We start from the raw sequence: 17586 nt of genomic DNA, 5'->3' as shown, positions 1-17586 counted from the left end.
TTTATACTTGATATTCCCAATAATAGACCCCCACAAATTCATCGGATCCCGCTGCAATGTTCACTCACCAATACCCACAACAAAGAAAATCAAATCAATGGTTATCGAATTAAACAAAATTGAAAATACCAACCCACCATTTTATTTCTAGTGAAAAGCCAGAAAATCGAAACTTTAACCAACAGTTTTCTCAGCTACCGCAAATAAGAAGTAGAAAAGAAAAATTTTTTAAAAAAAAACATAGAAGAAAAAGGTACCTCATCCCATGAAACCATTCGGTATAGGCAGACCATATCCTGGAATAACAGCAAGATGTTGACCTCTTTTGGTCTAAAGGGATTAAAGCCACCCAGCTTTTCTCAGGCAAAAGAGAGAACACATTCAAATTAACACAAAGCTATAAAATTTGAGCAAATGATTAGAGCATTCAAAAGCAAAAAGGTAAAAAGAGAAAAAAAAAAAAAAACAGCTGTTTTCTTTTTCTTCTTCTCTGCCACCCACAACGACTGCCAACCACCATCACCACCACCAGGAAAAAAAAAAACCACAAAATCCATCACAACCACACCCACAAAATCCATCACAAGGACGCCGGTGTGTCGCGACGCTTGGATCGTCGCCGGTGCGTCGCGACGCCTGGATCGTCGCGACACTGGGCGCGACGCACTGATGACGATCCAGATCGTCGCCGGTGCGTTGCGACGCCTGGATCGTCGCCGGTGCGTTGCGACGCCTGGATCGTCGCCGGTGCGTCGCGTCGCTAAACGCGACGATCCAGGCGTCGCGACATCTAAGAACCCAATGTGTGATGCCAAACACCTAAAAAACCCAATTTTTTGGGGCCGTCCACGTATAGACAGTGAAGTAATTGACTTTTTTATATTTTTTTCAAAAGTAATATTAAAATGCCCGTATCTCACAAAGCTAAATTCACTCCCATTCAAACCGGGGAAACTCCAACTCAAATGCACCTTCCTCATAATTCGACCTCAAGTCCATTTCTTTGCTCTCTGCCACATCTTCCGCAACCCATGATCTGTTCAAATCCTAAAATATAGGATCTAAAAATGTAATTTTATTAAAATATAAACCTAATAATAATAATAATAATAATAATAATAATAAAAGAATGTATCAAAATCTGGCCAAATTTGCAAAATTGCACAATTTTAGTATTAAAAAAAAAAAAAAAAACATTCAAACAAGTTCCAAAAATATTAACTTTGTTAGAACAGTTTCTCCTAAAATTTCCTAAAATTTTGCTGGCAAATTTGGCCGTCAAATCTAGTTTACTTCAAGAAGACTACAGCAAAGGATCTTGATCTGTATCGTACACAGCCAAAATAATGCACTCTCATTCAACTCAAAATGCATCTTCCCCATAATCCGACCCGAATCCCATTTCCAACTCCTAATCCTCCTCCTCATCATCAAATCCTTATTATTACCAACCTAACATTCATCTTCTCTCCACTGTCTCCATCTCTCAAATCTCACAAACCCCATTTCCCATCACAACCACCATGGCCATACAGACAATCCAAGAACAAGAAGAACAAGAACCAAGTCGAGCTCGAAGCTACTGGCGATGGGGCAAGCAAGACTTCTTCCCAGAACCCTCCTTCTCAAACCTTACATCCTACAGAGCCTCGCTCTCCCAAACCTGCCCACGCCTCAAAGACCGTCTCCTCGACCGCTCGACCGACACGTTCGAGCTCGTCGAGCTCCGAAAAGCCAGCGAAAACAGCATGCGCAAGTGCCTCACGTGGTGGGACCTTCTCTGGCTCAGTTTCGGCTCCGTAGTCGGTTCAGGGATCTTCACGATCACGGGTCTCGAAGCCCACGACGTTGGACCCTCCGTCGCCGTCGCTTACGCCGTCGCCGGCCTCTCGGCGTTGCTATCCAGCTTCTGCTACACTGAGTTCGCAGTTGAAATCCCCGTCGCCGGCGGCTCCTTCTCGTACCTCCGTGTCGAGTTGGGCGATTTCATTGCATTCATCGCCGCCTCGAATATCCTCCTCGAGGCGGTGGTGGGCGCCGCCGGGCTTGGTCGTCGTATTTGGCGAGTTTGATCACGAACAACGCGGATTTCTTGCGGTTTAAGGTAAGTTTTTTAGCTGAGGGTTTTAATCTTTTAGACCCAGTTGCTGTTTTGGTGCTTTTAGTTGCTAATGGGATAGCTATGAGTGGGACTAAGATGACATCTGTGTTGAATTGGATTAGTTCCATGATTAGTTCTTTTATTATTGTGTTTATCATAGTGGTTGGGTTTATTCGTGGCAAGACTTCAAATTTGGACCCATTTTTTCCAGAGGGAGCAAAGGGTGTTTTTGAGGCTGCTGCAGTTGTGTACTGGTCTTATACTGGTTTTGATATGGTGGCCACTATGGCCGAAGAGACTAAGAAGCCGTCGAGGGATATACCTGTGGGGTTGGTTGGTTCAATGGCTATCATCACTGTGGTTTATTGCTTGATGGCTTTGGTATTGACCATGATGCAGAAATACACTGACATTGATGTGAACGCGCCCTATTCAGTTGCTTTTAGTAAAATTGGGATGAATTGGGCAAAGTATTTGGTGGGTATATGTGCATTGAAGGGGATGACTACTAGCTTGTTGGTTGGATCTCTTGGGCAAGCTCGATACACAACTCAGATTTCCAGGGCGCATATGATTCCGCCTTGGTTCGCTCTGGTGCATCCGAAGACTGGAACTCCTATTAATGCTACTCTATTGGTTACAATAACTAGTGCAATTGTAGCGCTTTTCTCAAGTTTGGATGTGTTGTCGAGTGTTTTCTCGTTCAGTACGCTCTTCATTTTTATGCTCATTGCTGTTGCATTGCTTGTGAGGAGATATTATGTTAGGAATGTGACACCAAAGAACGATTTGTTTAAATTTCTTGGGTGCTTATTTGTTGTTGTTGCTTCATGTGTTGGAGGAACGATAGTTTGGAATTTGAATAGTGGAGGGTGGATTGGGTATGCAGTGGCTGCTTTAGTTTGGTTTTTGGGGACTCTGGCTATGGCCTTGCTTTCAAAGCACCGAGTTCCGAAGGTTTGGGGGGTTCCACTTGTTCCATGGTTGCCTTCATTATCCATTGGGATGAACATTTTTCTGATTGGGTCACTTGGTACTGTAGCATTCTACAGGTTCTTCATTTGCAGTGCAGTAATGCTCATCTACTATTTGTTAGTTGGTGTCCATGCTACCTATGATGTGGCTCATCAGAGTGAACAGGATTCAAATGATCAGGAGGGAAAGTAAATTGTCAATGGAGGGGTGTGGCTGTGATAGTAGGGATCATGTAGAGCAATTTGTTGGTGTTTGCCTCATTCCTGATGTAGTAATTGATAATGCTCAGATATTTGCTTGAAAATATTCTGTGAATGTTACAACAGGAAAATGTTCTGAATTTATGGTGATGAAAGGAATATTTCCTTGAAATGAAATCAATTATTTTTAATTTTTAATTTGTATTCCTATAGGAAAGGACCATTGCCTAGTGCAATGGTTAAAAGTTCATGTATTGGATATACGCATCGTCCCTCTCACAGTTTGTGAGTTTCACAAGGCTTTGAAGCTTATGCTTTATGACGGGACAGATGCATATATTTGATGCATGATATAATTTATTGTTAGAAGTAGGGATTTATTGCAAAAAATGCTGTAAAGGTAGAACTGTATCCAAGCCAACTTTCCTAATACCCCCAGTTGAATGGACCCATTCTTAAAGCTTATTTAAGTAGTGACTGCTAACTTTATGGTTTTGAGTAAACGTATGTGATTGATCTTTAAGGTTAATCTTTGTACTCTTTCTGCAACAATACTCAAGGGCATTAATTACATGCCACTAGTAGTTTTTTGTGTATGGAGAATCTCATGCCATTAGTTGTGGAAGATGATAATCTCTCAATACCAAGTTTATCATTATTTCATATCATTGATTCAACTCTAACATATATAGAGAGCTGCCCTTTTGCAAAGACCAGTTGTGGTTGTGGAGCCATCAAGATTGACTATTTGAAGAAATGATTATGTAAATGTGGTCCCTGAAGTTCTGATGCAGCTTTGGGCATAATTTGTAGAGATGATTTTTGAGATACAGATATGGTTTTTATGCAATTCATCCTTTCTAGCGCAGCTTCAAATATGGAAGCAGAAGAAACGCAGGCATTATTAAATTGATCATGACATGAATGATGAGGATTTACTTAGCATTATTAATGGATGTCCTCTCCTCTCTAAATATCAGCTGTACTACGTAACTAATTAATTCTTGATTCTTTTTGGAGAAAATTCTGTACAGGCTCTTTGGTTTGGACCATTCCTTCTTGTTTTATGTTATTAGAGATTGCAAACAAGAACTTTGGTATCTCTTTCCTTGAAAGGTCATGCATAACATTCAAGTTGCGATAATTGTATTAAGATATTTTATTCTCAATTCATTGCAGTAAGATGTAAGTGGTTTCAACAGGATCTAGCCTCAAAGGCATTAGGATAAATTCTGAATGGGGTCTATAAAGAATTAATGCTTTTCCTCATGATCACAAAGGCAGTAGGATAATTCTGATGTCAGCTACTTCCTGCAAGGAACTTTCGTTTGTTCATATTCATGAAATGCATCCTTTACCTGAAATTAATGCTATTGAACTCTTTTGCAGAAAGGCATTCAATTTCCCTCTTGAGTTGGAGATATTGTCTATTAACAATTATTAAAGATATAACCTGCTATGTGTTTATTGTAAAACACAGTACTTAATAGTAAGGATATAGTTATTACTGTCTTCCTGCCTTGGACGTAGTAGGTCAAACCAAGTAAATTTCCTATATTGTTTCATTATTTCTCTTGCTTCCAGTTTGTCTCTCTGTATTATCTTGTTTTCTTCTTTCTATTTTCACATGGTACCATGGCTATGTTTTATCTTGTCTAACATGGTACCAAAGCCATTAGAGCCAAACATCACTAGATATCTCAAGAGAAGAAAGACTTGTCTAGTTCCAGAAATAATTTCCAAAGTTATTGTGAAGATGTACTTTGAATTATAATGTACCTTAATGTGGTTGCACATTGATTTTAACCTATTTATTGTCTAGGTCTCATTATTTGGTTAAAAATGGTGTGGTCCGACTTTCGATGATGATTGGGCCTAATATTACATGGGGTTTGGTATAATTCATTTTCTATGGGGAATACGTACAAGTATCGTTCCACCAAAAATCTAACTTATTTGTTCCAACAGCTATAACTTTGGACCTCTGAAACACGTTCAGAAAATTCTCCCTGACCTTTGGACCACTGAAACATGTTTTTTTTTTTTTTGGTTACTAAATTGGACCTCTGAAACATGTCATGCATAGTTTGTGGTGGAATGAAATTTGAACAAATTCCCCCTAGCTACGACTTTGGGACAGAAACTCTCCATTAAGGAACGAAGAACTTTTCTCACAATCTTTGGCCAATCAACTCTCTCCGATGTTGAACTTGGAATTCACAATGTCATTCAACTTGGCATAAAACTCATCAAATGTTTCATCCTCACTTGTCTTCAATGTCACAAATAGACCTACAAAATGAAAATTTTAAGGTATTTAAATATTTATTACAAGCAAATTTGACACAAAATATGCTAGCACTATACAAGATTTAACATTTAAGTCACTACTTTGATCTTTTGGTATTACAAGCATATTGTCTTTCTCAATGTTACTCTTTACTGTAGCTGTCATAGTGCTGCAATCAGGGTCGCAGCCATTAGAACCTCTGAAATGATTATGCTTCGATCAACTTAATTGTGAAAGATTTGCCGCCATTAGAGTGCCCAGGCGCCGCTTGAAGTTCCGACATCTCGACCCGTGAACCACATACTGCCTCTGCATGTATCCTTATGCACCTACCACATTGCTCTCTACCACGTGTTCATCCTTGTTGTGCCAAGTTAGTCCTGCTTGCTGACATCAACATCTAAGTAAAACCTTAGTGCATCTAGCATCTCCAGTAGATTCTCTAAATTTTTGTACTGTTCAAAGAATGAACAGTAACATTTAACTTTTACCTATCCACTTTTTCAAATACACTTCCAACAAATTCTCTATCTCATTCTCTATCTAATTTAAATATTATTTCTTTATTTATTGTTTATTCTTTTTTTAACAACTATATTTTTCAATGAAAAGTGTTATGTTCACAACATTTTACACAATACTTTTATAACGAAATTTATGTGGAAAGTTGTTACTAGTTCTAATTTGAATCCACCACTGAAATTATTTTTTTACTCGCCAATTTTAACTAATAACAATCTGTTACTTAAAATTTATTGTAAAAATATTATGGTAGTATTTTTCAATTAAGATTTTTTTATTTTTTATATTATTTTTCTTACTTTCATTTCATTTTCATCCACGTTTCATTTCTTTTTCTAGCCCCCCCCCTCCTTCTTTTTATTTTCTTTTTCCCCTCACAAGAACATTCCAACGCTTCACATCTCAGAGAGAGAGAGAGAGAGAGAGAGAGAGAGAGAGAGAGAGAGATTTTTTTTTTTTTTTTTTTTTTTTTTTTTCATATTTGCTTGTTCTGATTCAACTTTATTTTAAGAATTGGATTTAGTTTTGTGTTGGATTAATTCTTTTGCTCATGAATAGGTCTCTCTCTTTTCTCTTTTTTCTTTTTTTTTTCTTTTATTTTTCTGATTTCATTTGGTTTATGAGAAAAAAAGAAGCAACGGCAACAGAGAGAATGAGAGAATGAGAAAAAAAAAAAAGCAACGGAGAGAATGAGAGAAAAAAAGAAATCTGGATGAGAGAGAAAGAATTGATATAATAAGTAGTTGGTACAATATTTTAATCCAAGAAATTCAATTGCTAATGTACAGTAGCCCATAAGACTTGATGGGCTACTGTTCATAAGTTAAATTTTTTTTTTGGATATAGAGAATCTGCTAGAGTCTGTTTTTATGGTCCCATTCTCTATTATAGCTAATATTTTGCCTATATATACACTGCTAGAGATGCTTTTACTACCACGTCAATAGTACAATGTTAGCCATCGTCAGCACTGGCAATCGTCTGCCACTAGTTATTGTTAACCTCAGCGACTCTTTTGCACGGATTTTAGTACATGACTAACTCTAGCAACTTGACTGATTGTTGTTGGCTATAAAGTTCTTCACTTCATAGACAATGAAGATCAGGAAGCGCTTAGTTACGAAACTCTAAGGCATACAAACACATTAACTTCACATAGAGTATATGAGTTCTAGGTCTCTATTTCCGTACTTGATGAATTTTAAAATAAAGCTTATATATGATTAGGGTTGTAGAGAGAGAAACCCAAATCATTCATGTCATCATTGGCCAAAATTCAGATTTGAGAATTTTGAATTTGTAATTCTCAACAAATCGATCTTGTGTCGAGCTTCTCCATTAATCCTCGATAGCAAATTGTGCGAGTTTTAATGAAACAACTTTTCTTCACTTGTTTCTTGGATCAAATTTCATATCTTTAATGATACCACTTGATATATTTGAATAACATACTTCTTGATTCATTAAACCTAACTTAGATCTACCTAATTACAAGTAAAGTGTGTTTAGTTGAAAGATTAGCCAATTACATAGAAAATATGGCCTTAACAATCTCCCTCTTTGACAATTTGTGACAAAACCACAAGCATAATTATGAGAGGAGTATAAACAACAAACTACCTAATTATTACACAGAAAACTACATAAGTCTAACTAACACAAGGAACTCTTGAAAAACTTTGCAAGAAGAGAGATCATGATATGAAAGACTTGCAACCTGTCTTAGCTAGAACACTTAAATAAGATCCTTCAAGGCATCAAGTGTGAAATATAGACAAGCTATATAAAATAAGAAACATGCGTATAAAGAAAGAAAAGAAACAACACATGTGAGATAAAGGTGAAAAACATACATCATCATCATATATATCAAGATAAATACAATGTATGTAAAAGGTCACAAGATGAAGGTACATATAATGAGAGCTATTCAACAAAAACCCCACTACACATCTCAAAACACTCTCCCCCTAACAACAAGACTACTCTCTCATAACCAAAACTACTCCCTCTTTTTTGTCACAAGTGACAGAAGGTGAATCACCAAGAGATGGTCATCTCATCATCATCATAGTTAAAGACAGAAGCATCATCACCATCATCATCTCCACCATCAGAGGACTCCTCGGAAGGATCATGATTAGGAGAAGGGACAAAGCCACCGAGGCGAGATTGTCGATGAGCAATAAAACCAATCCTTGTGTTCATCTGACACATCTCATTAGAAAGATAGCACCAAAATCAACTCACATGGGTAGAAGCTAATCCAAGATGGTAGAAAGAAATGCTTCTACTGCAAAAGTATTCTACTGCAAAAGTAGAAGATGGAACAGACGAAGAAAGGGGTAGAGAGGCATAGTAAGCATCCTCTACAGCTCAAAAAGCAACCTCTTGATGAGGTCGCTTGGCCTTTCCCGTCAATTGTGCAGCACTCCTCTGCATAGATTCTTGACTGATCGCACCCATGATCGGAAAGAGAGGGGCAGAAGGAATAGGGATGTGCATGTGTGAGAGAATACGTATGATAGTAGAAAAAAGATTATCTTATCACGTGTAGTAGTGTCTTGATAGATATCTATCATAGATACTATTATGTGAGATAGAAAGTCTATAGAAAGACCCTCCAAGAAAGAATAAAGAAAACGAGCATATGGCATTGACGATGTTATAGTGAGACCATGGATTGAGTACAAAGGTCATCACCATATTAAGGATCCTTAGATCCTTAGCAAATTCATGGGTGGTGAAGTTAAGAGCATTACCCCACAACATAGGCCGCTCATAAAAGTGTGAGGCCAGCTAATCCCGAGAGATGGAACGGAGACGAGGATGACTAGGATAGTCCGAAAAAGCTACCTTAGGGACATGTAGTACATTGGTAATAAGGTTTGGTGTCACTAAGATACGTGTTCCTCAAAATACTGTAGTAAACTAAGGAATAGAGGTACTGATTGCTTGTATTTTGGTGTAAAACTCCTTTATAAAAACGTGAGGACATTTAGAGCGTTTTTTGCAAAGAGATTATCGATCCCGAGAGCTAAATGCACCGAGTAGAGGTGTGTCCAAAAAATCAGATAGAATAACTTGGTGTTCCAAATGAATCACTTGGTCACAAAAGTTATTCTCAAAATCCTTTTGGGATTCTAAATCATGGGACCTATCTCAAATGGGAAGAGAAGAAGAAAATGAAGAACATACCAATGAAGAGAAAAGAAGGAAGAGATTTAGAGGACATACCAATGAATTGAAGCTTGGAATAGGTCAAAATCTTGAATGGAAGAAGGACTTTGGTGAAAAGAGAGAGGTTTGGATCAAGAGAAAACGAAGAGGTACACAACATAATACATGAGTGTAGAAATTTCATCTGTTTAATGTCCATTGTTTTACTATGACTAAAAGTATTCTTATTTACATTGATCGTATATATTTAGATGAAAATTTTGGATGACTGGTGACCATTTGTGTTCCAATTGTTGTTAGATTTGTGGCGTTCTATAAGTTTCATTGACATCTAACTTACGAATGATAACCCTAGGTAGAACACATTTTCAATTCGACATGGGATTATTAACCATTTCTTGTCTACTTTACGTATTAGAATTTGCAACAGCCAATATGAGGGGTACATTGATGTGCATGTTTGGTGTGGACACAATGGGTTTTGGAGTCACCACCTAGTTTTTGCAATGGCCTAGGAACCATATATATAGTGTCCTTTCGAGGAAGGACCTTTTGATCTTACTACTAGAGATGTGAATTCGGAGTTAAGGTACAGTCTTGGGAATGTGTTAGGCAACCATAACCGCCCAACGCTAAGGTTGGTTTCCCATCATTGTGTCTTATGTCTTAAGCTTATTAAAGGCAAACTCAATACTTGTATCTAATTCTCACACACACACTAACATACATCTTAAAATCAACATGGCATCAAACATCCCTAACCATACATCTATCATGGCATACCCTAGCATTCAAGGCATTCATCACAACATAAACAACCCTAATCATACATCTAATTATGCTTCATCACAAACCCTATCATCATATCATCATATCCATCCAAGGCAAAACATGTGAGCATAAAGAGATCCAAACAAACATGTGAGAAAACACAACTTCATCAAACAAGCATATTTACATCTAAAACCTTACTCAAAGATGCATGTTCATGTGAATACTTGACTTACCTTTACTTGCCTTGCAACAACTCAGCACCTATAGCATTATGCATGAGCATATGAATGCATGATCATGGTATTGAAATAAAAGCAACTCAAAACAAACCCTATTTCTAACATGTGAAAAGATAACAACCAATTAAACATGTGAAACAGAAGCTTTAAAAAACACAAGAACATATAAAGGAACCAAAACAGAAGTATATATGTGAAAGCAGAAGCAAAAACAATAGAAAACAAAATTAGGGCTTTTGGTCTGGTTCATGCGTATGCATGAACAACCCTACGTGCGCATGATCAAGCCTGTGTAGGTAGCCTTGATCACACGTGTGTGGGTTTCTGCCCAGAAAACCTAGAAATGCAGAAAATATAGCCAGATCAAAACACAAATTCAACCTAATATGCTTAAATCATACATAAAGCATAAACTTAGTCTAAACAAACATGTTATAAGCATAAGACAAACAAGGAAACAAGGTAGAGACAAAATTAAAAGCAAAAATAAAAAGAAAATTTTAAAAAAGAAACACCTCAAAGTAAAAGCTCATAAGCTTGATTTTGACCGTTTCCCTCAGTCAAATCTATCACAAATCAATAAGAAAGTGATTAGCAATATTAAAACTCAAAGATCAAGGCGAGAAAAGGCCCTAATCAAATAAAATTTACTTGAGGATGTTTTGTGAAAAACTCACTCTTTGATTCACTATTTCTTGTGAATCTAAGTGTTTTCTCCATAAGATTTCTGTGTGTTTTTGAAAGGTACCATGTATGACTATTTATATTATGAAAATAGGGGTTTGGAATGGCTCCTAGACAATGTGGGATTCATTCCAAACCTTAATCTTTAATGTAGAAAACTTGTCTTTCCGGTGCTTTTGAAACCCTACCTGCATGCGCTGGTTTCATGCCTACACACATAGGCTTCTAGGCTGCATATGCTGGCTTAGGGTTTCTTTTGGCTTTTATTTTCCAAGATTCTTAGCTCATTAAAAAGTTATATTTTTCATTTTAATATCTCTCAAGTCAATTTGTAATCTGATTAGGCTTTAAACTAACCTTGGGTCTTAGAATTCAACATCATTAGGGAACGGGGGCTCGAGTCGTAAGGCGTACAAAATATTGTGTCTACATTTGGTGTCACGTATGGATTTGGAATTTTGTCTCTAATTCTAGTATTCAAAGTTATTATAAGAATTCATTGTATTAGTTAGACTTATGTACTTCTTGTGTAATAGTTATGAAAATTGTTGATTTACACTTCTCTCATAATTATGCTTGTGGTTTTGTGACGGATTGGCAAAACGGGAGATTGTTAGGGTCATATTTTCTATGTATTGGCTTATATTGTGACAAAACGCACTTTACTTTTAATTGGTTAAATCTAAGTTGTGTTTAATGTATCAAGAATCATGTTTGTCAAAGACATCAAGTGGTATCATTAAAGACAAGAAGACTGATCCATGAAACAAGAGAAGAAAAGCTGTTTCATTAAGTTTTGACACAAGCTCAACATAATCTCGACACTAGCTACTATCGAGGATTAATGGAGAAGCTTGACATAAGCTCGATTTGTCGAGAACTAAGAATTCAAAATTCTCAGATATGAATTTCGGCCCATGATGACTTGAATGATTAAGGTTTTTCTCTTTACATCCCTAATCAGATATAAGGCTTATTTTAAAATTTAAAAAGTACAAAAACAAAGACTTAACACTCATATACTCTGTGTGAAACTACTACATTTGTATGCCTTTAGGTTTTGTAACCAAGTGCTTCGTGATTTTCATCATTTATGAAGTGAATAACTTTTTAGCCAACAACAATCAATTAAGTTGCTGGAGTGAGTCATATACTGAGATCCGTGTAAATGAGCTAGTAACAGATTAGAGATTTGTATAAAGAAAAAAAGTCTGCTACAAGATCAAGTTCAATTGGGTATTGAAATAGAGGTTCAATTGTAGGTTGGTATTTTAGGATAGGATAGGGTAGTAGTAAGATTCCTCATATTTGTAACCGCTTGATTATTGATTAGTGGATTCTTAAGAGTGGTGACCTTAAATCGGTGGGGTTTTTGCCTTGCGAGATGTTTTCCCATTCGTCAACATATCTCTGAGTTATTTATTTTCTACTGCATATTAGTGAGTTGGTGAGTTTTTGGTGCCTCCATGATTTACATGTAATTTGACCTAATTAATCAACTTAGGTAATTGAATTAATTAATCAGGGTTAAACTTTTTTAGCCCAACAAGTGGTATCAAAACGAACACACTCTAATTAGATTTTAATCTATGCTATGTGATTTATTGGCCCCTATTGTCATGGATACAAATTACGTGAACAATTATTTTTCTAATAGTCTCTCTCGTGACACTAACATTGATGCTCTTTAGTTTCTCAAGACACGTAAGTCTGATGCTTATTTGAAATTGATATTTTTGCTAGTTGAAAAAGATTTGTATATGGATGATTTATTGAAATCAGATCTATTGATAGAATAGTTGATTCTTGAAAAATGCAAACTTCAAAGACTAGACTGTCTTAAAAGGTGCTTGTGCAGGGCTGTTGGTAAAAGAAAGGCAAAAGCTCAATTAAAGTTATCCAAAATAGGGTACAAAGAAAGAACCCTGCCATATAATCAGGCTAATAACATGAAGTATGTTTTATGATGCATACTACCCTAAAAATAATTGACACCTATTTGTGGTATCTTGATAGTGGCTGTTCAAGACATATGAATAGAGACTATTCTCTCTTTAAAATGTTTGAACCGAAAAAGGAGGGCAATGTCACTTTTGGTGATGGAAGTAAATCCCAGATAAAAGGAAAATGAATCATCCTCATACCTAAATTACCTGACATTGCAAATGTTTTATATGTAGAAGGGCTATGAGTGAATTTGCTGAGCATAAGTGAAATTTGTGATGAAGAATTTATGGTGTTGTTCTCCAAAGGAAAATATCTAGTACCTAATGAATTTGTAAATAACTTATAGGTTGGATTTGTACTCTGGATAATTGCTATGGTCTTGTTCTAGATGCTAAAATAGTTTGTAATAGCATTCGGATGCCAAATGAAGATTTATGGCACCAAAGGATGAGACATGCAAGTTACAAGCAACTATCAACTGTGTCTAAGAAGGAAGCTATGTTAGGCATTCCAAGCTGGTTAAAGTCAATAATGTTGTATGTGGACCATGTCAACTTGGAAAACAGATAAGAGCTCATCATCATGCAACCTTAACCATAATCACAGCAAGACCACTTGAGCTACTCCATATCGATCTCATGGGTAGTACTAGAATAGAATCTCTAGGAGATGAGAGATACATCATAGTTGTGATAGATGACTTTACCAGATTCACATGGGCAATTTTGCTAAGGTTTAAGTTTGAAGCACCTCACCAAATAGAAACGTTGTGTAAAAGATTGTAGAATGAGAAAGGAGTAAGTGTTTCAGAGTGATCAAGGAAGAGAGTTTGAAAACTCTCAATTGCAGCAATCTACACTGAAGTTGGCATAGCTTAAGAATTTTATACTCCTATTACTCTTCAACAAAATGGAGTAGTTGAGAGTAAGAATAGAGCTACTCAAGAGATGGCTAGAGTTATGATGCACAACAAGGATGCTGATAAAAATTTGTGGGGTGAAACTGTGAACACTGCATGTCATATTATGAACAGAGTGTACTTCAAAATAGGAACAAAGAAAACTCTGTGTAAGCTGTGGAAAGGAAGAAAACCAAATGTAAAGTATTTCAGAATATTTGATAGCACTTGCTTTATTTTGAAAGATAGAGAAAATGTGGGAAAGTTTGACACACGAAGCAATGAAGAGATTTTTCTTGGTTACTCATCCTTCAGCAAGGCTTATAGAGTTTTCAATAATAGGACAAATAAAGTCGTGGAGATTGTGAATGTTGTAATTGACGAAACCTCAACTTCTACCACAAAAAAAAGAGGTTGATCGATTGTCGAAATCTGCTTTTCCTTTAGCACTTGAAAGTGATAAAGTTGAAGAAGATCCTTCTCCTTCTTCCACACCAAGTATTGCTGAATCATCTGATAGAAACCTTGTTGATGATACTCTAGTACCAACCACTCCTCCTTGTAGGCGCCATGACTGCTTGTTCCCCTCCATAGGGAGGAGGAAATGGGGAGTACGCCTAAACTGAGTGAATCGGGGTGGAGAAAAGATGGAGTCGCCACCTAGTTTAGGTCTAGGAACCATTTACATGTGCCCTTATATGGAAGGACTAAGTCTGCAAATGTTTTATATGTAGAAGAGCTAAGGGTAAATCTGTTGAGCATAAGTCAAATTTATGATCAAGACTTTATGGTATTATTCTCCAAAGGAAAGTGTCTAGTACTTAATGAACTAGTAGAGCAATTTATTGGTGGAATTTGTACTCTGGATAATTGCTACAGTCTAGTTCCAGATGCTAAAATAGTTTGCAATAGTATTCAAATGCCCAATGAAAATCTATGACACCAAAGGATGGGACATGCAAGCTATAAGCAACTTTCAATCTTATCTAAGAAGGAAGTTGTGTTAGGAATTCTCAAACTTGTTAAACAGGCAGTCCTAGCAAGAAGATAATTCATTTTCCTTTTATTAGGGATTTGATTCCATTACCCAATGTAACATTACCACCATTTTTCGGTTCAAATGTTTTGAAGAGAGAACAGTCTCCAGTTACTTGTCTTGAACAACCACTATCAAGATACCATAGACATGTGTCCATTACTTTAAGGGAAGTATGCATCATGAAACGCACTTCATGTTTATTAGCCAAGTTATATGTTATGGTTCTTTCTTTGTAACCTTTGCTGGATAAATTTAACCAAGCTTTCATCTTTCTTTTACCAGCAGCCCTGTGTATGCACCTTTTGAGGCAATCTAGACTTCTTTTTCATTTTTCGAGAATCAACTTTTCTTTCACCTGACTGATTCCATCAAATCATCCATATACAAATCTTTTTCAACCAACTAAAACATCAATTTCAAATAATTGTTAGACTTACATGTCTTGAGAAACTGAAGAACATTAATGTTAGAATCACGAGAGATATTATTAGAAAAATATTTGTTCATGTAATTTGTATCCATGCCAGTAGGGGTAAATGGATCACACAACATAGATTAAAACCTAATCAGAGTGTGCTCACGCTAATACCACTTGTTGGGTTAAAATAGATTGACCCCAGTTAATTAATTCAATTACCAAAGATGATTAATAAGGTCAAATTACATGCAAATTGTGAATGCACCAATAAATCACCAATAGCTAATATGCAGCAGAAATTAAATAACTCGGTGATTTGTTGACGAACGTAAGATAAAAACCCCACTATGTGAATTTAAGGCCACTACTTTCAAGAATCTACTAATCAATAATCAAGCAGTTACAAGTATAAAAAATCTTACCACTACCCTAGACTATCCCAAAATACCAACCTACAATTAAACCTTCACTTCAATACCCAATTAAACTTGATCTTGTAGTAGAGTTCTTTGTTTTGCACAAATCTCCAATTTGTGACTAACACCTTTGCATGGATCTCAGTATGTAACTAACTTCAGCAACTTGATAAATTGTTGTTGGTTGCAAAGTTCTTCACTTCATGGACAATGAATATCAAGAAGCACTTGGTTACAAAACCCTAAGGCGTACAAATGCAAAAACTTCGCACAAAGTATATGAGTTCTAGGTCTCTATTTTTGTACTAGATGACTTTTAAAATAAGCCTTATATATGACTAGGATTGTAGAGAGAGAAACCCAAATCATTCAAGTCATCATGGGCCGAAATTCAGATCCGAGAATTCTGAATTTATAGTTCTCGACAAATCGATCTTGTGTTGCGCTTCTCCATTAGTCCTCGTTAGCAACTTGTGTCAAGCTTGTGTAGAGCTTTAATGAAACAACTTTTCTTCATTTGTTTCTTCTATCAAACTTCATGTCTTTAATGATACCATTTGATATGTTTGAATAACAACTTCTTGATACATTAAACCCAACTTAGATCTACCCAATTACAAGTAAAATGCGTTTTGTTGAAGGATTAGCTAATTATATAGAAAATATAACCCTAACAGAGTTGACTTTTTGCATTTCAAGTGCCCCTTACCCATTTTTTTTTTTATAATGTAAATTTCAATTTTGTTTGTTTTGTATATTTTGCTTTGAGATAAACAAAAAAGAGATTATTCCTTCTCGCCCTATCCATGTTACCTTGGAAGGGAGCAAGAAGTACTTATTTTGGTCATGAACTATGCACAGCTTTCTCTAAGGTCACATGCTTTGGATGTGTTATGTTGGTGGAATTATTGCCCTTGTTAAGGGGAGCTCTAAAGATGATTAAGCCTTTGTGACATTTGAGAAATTATTCTCTCTCAAATGGAGATTATTCTTTCTCACCATATCCACGTTACCTTGGAAGGGAGCAAGAATTACTTATTTTGATCATGAGCTATGCGCAATTTTCTCAAAGGTCACATGCTTTGGATGTATTATGTTGGTGGAATCATTGCCCTTGTTAAGGGGGACTATAAAGATGATCAAGCATTTGTGACATACATATTTGAATGAGATAGCCACAATCATATGATTCTGACTTGGTTTTGGAACATGTGCATTCCTACACTTCTATGCATAGTCTCCACTTGTTCTTTGTGCATTCTCTAATGTTGATCGGGTAGGAGACCCACTGATTGACAATCCATCACTAGTTATTACTTTCTTCTTGACTCATCTTTGATATCTTGGCAAAGCAAGAAACTATTTGTTGTGGTACACTCTAGCACTAAAGCTAAAAATTGTGCCCTTGCTGACATCACATTTGAATTCTTTTGGCTTTGTTGGCTTCCCAAGGATTTAGGTGTGTTCACATCGTTTGTCACTCTTAGTAATAACCAATGTGCCATTCAAATTGTTCACAATGATATCTTCCATGAATAGACCAAACATATCAAGATTCATTGTCATTTTATCTGTCATCAACTACTCTAGGGCTCTCTCAAGCTGTTATATATCTCCTCTCAAGATCAATTAGCAAATATCTTCACCATGTTACACCTTACAAGATGCCTTTGAGCTTTAGTTGACAAACTCAAGTTAATCCCTCACGCTCCTTGATGAGTTTGAGGGGGAATATAGTAATGTATATTAGTGTTTGGTTCGTTAGGCTTTAGGCCCATTTATGTTTTCTTATATTACACATACTTGTACAATACTTGCAGTACAATCATATATTCTTGTATTAGACTCTTGTGCCTCTATATAAAGGTACCTCTGTACAATTTGTTTGGGAGGAATACAATAC

At 36.3% G+C, this 17586-nt stretch overlaps 1 protein-coding gene across 1 annotated transcript; it reads left to right on the top strand.

Annotated features, from left to right (window-relative positions):
- Window positions 1-1207: 1207 nt before the first annotated feature.
- On the top strand, window positions 1208-3474 carry LOC112025635 (cationic amino acid transporter 8, vacuolar-like). The gene is given in 2 exon segments (XM_024058303.2): window positions 1208-2043; window positions 2046-3474. Coding segments are annotated over 2 exon segments (1743 nt in total). The 5' UTR covers window positions 1208-1523; the 3' UTR covers window positions 3269-3474.
- The last annotated feature ends 14112 nt before the right edge of the window (window positions 3475-17586 follow it).

This window comes from Quercus suber, unplaced genomic scaffold (genome assembly GCF_002906115.3).
Source record: "Quercus suber isolate HL8 unplaced genomic scaffold, Cork oak 2.0 scaffold_148, whole genome shotgun sequence".
Lineage (NCBI taxonomy): Eukaryota > Viridiplantae > Streptophyta > Magnoliopsida > Fagales > Fagaceae > Quercus > Quercus suber.
The sequence above is the reverse complement of the archived record's forward strand: the minus strand, read 5'-3'. Positions and strand labels throughout refer to the sequence as shown.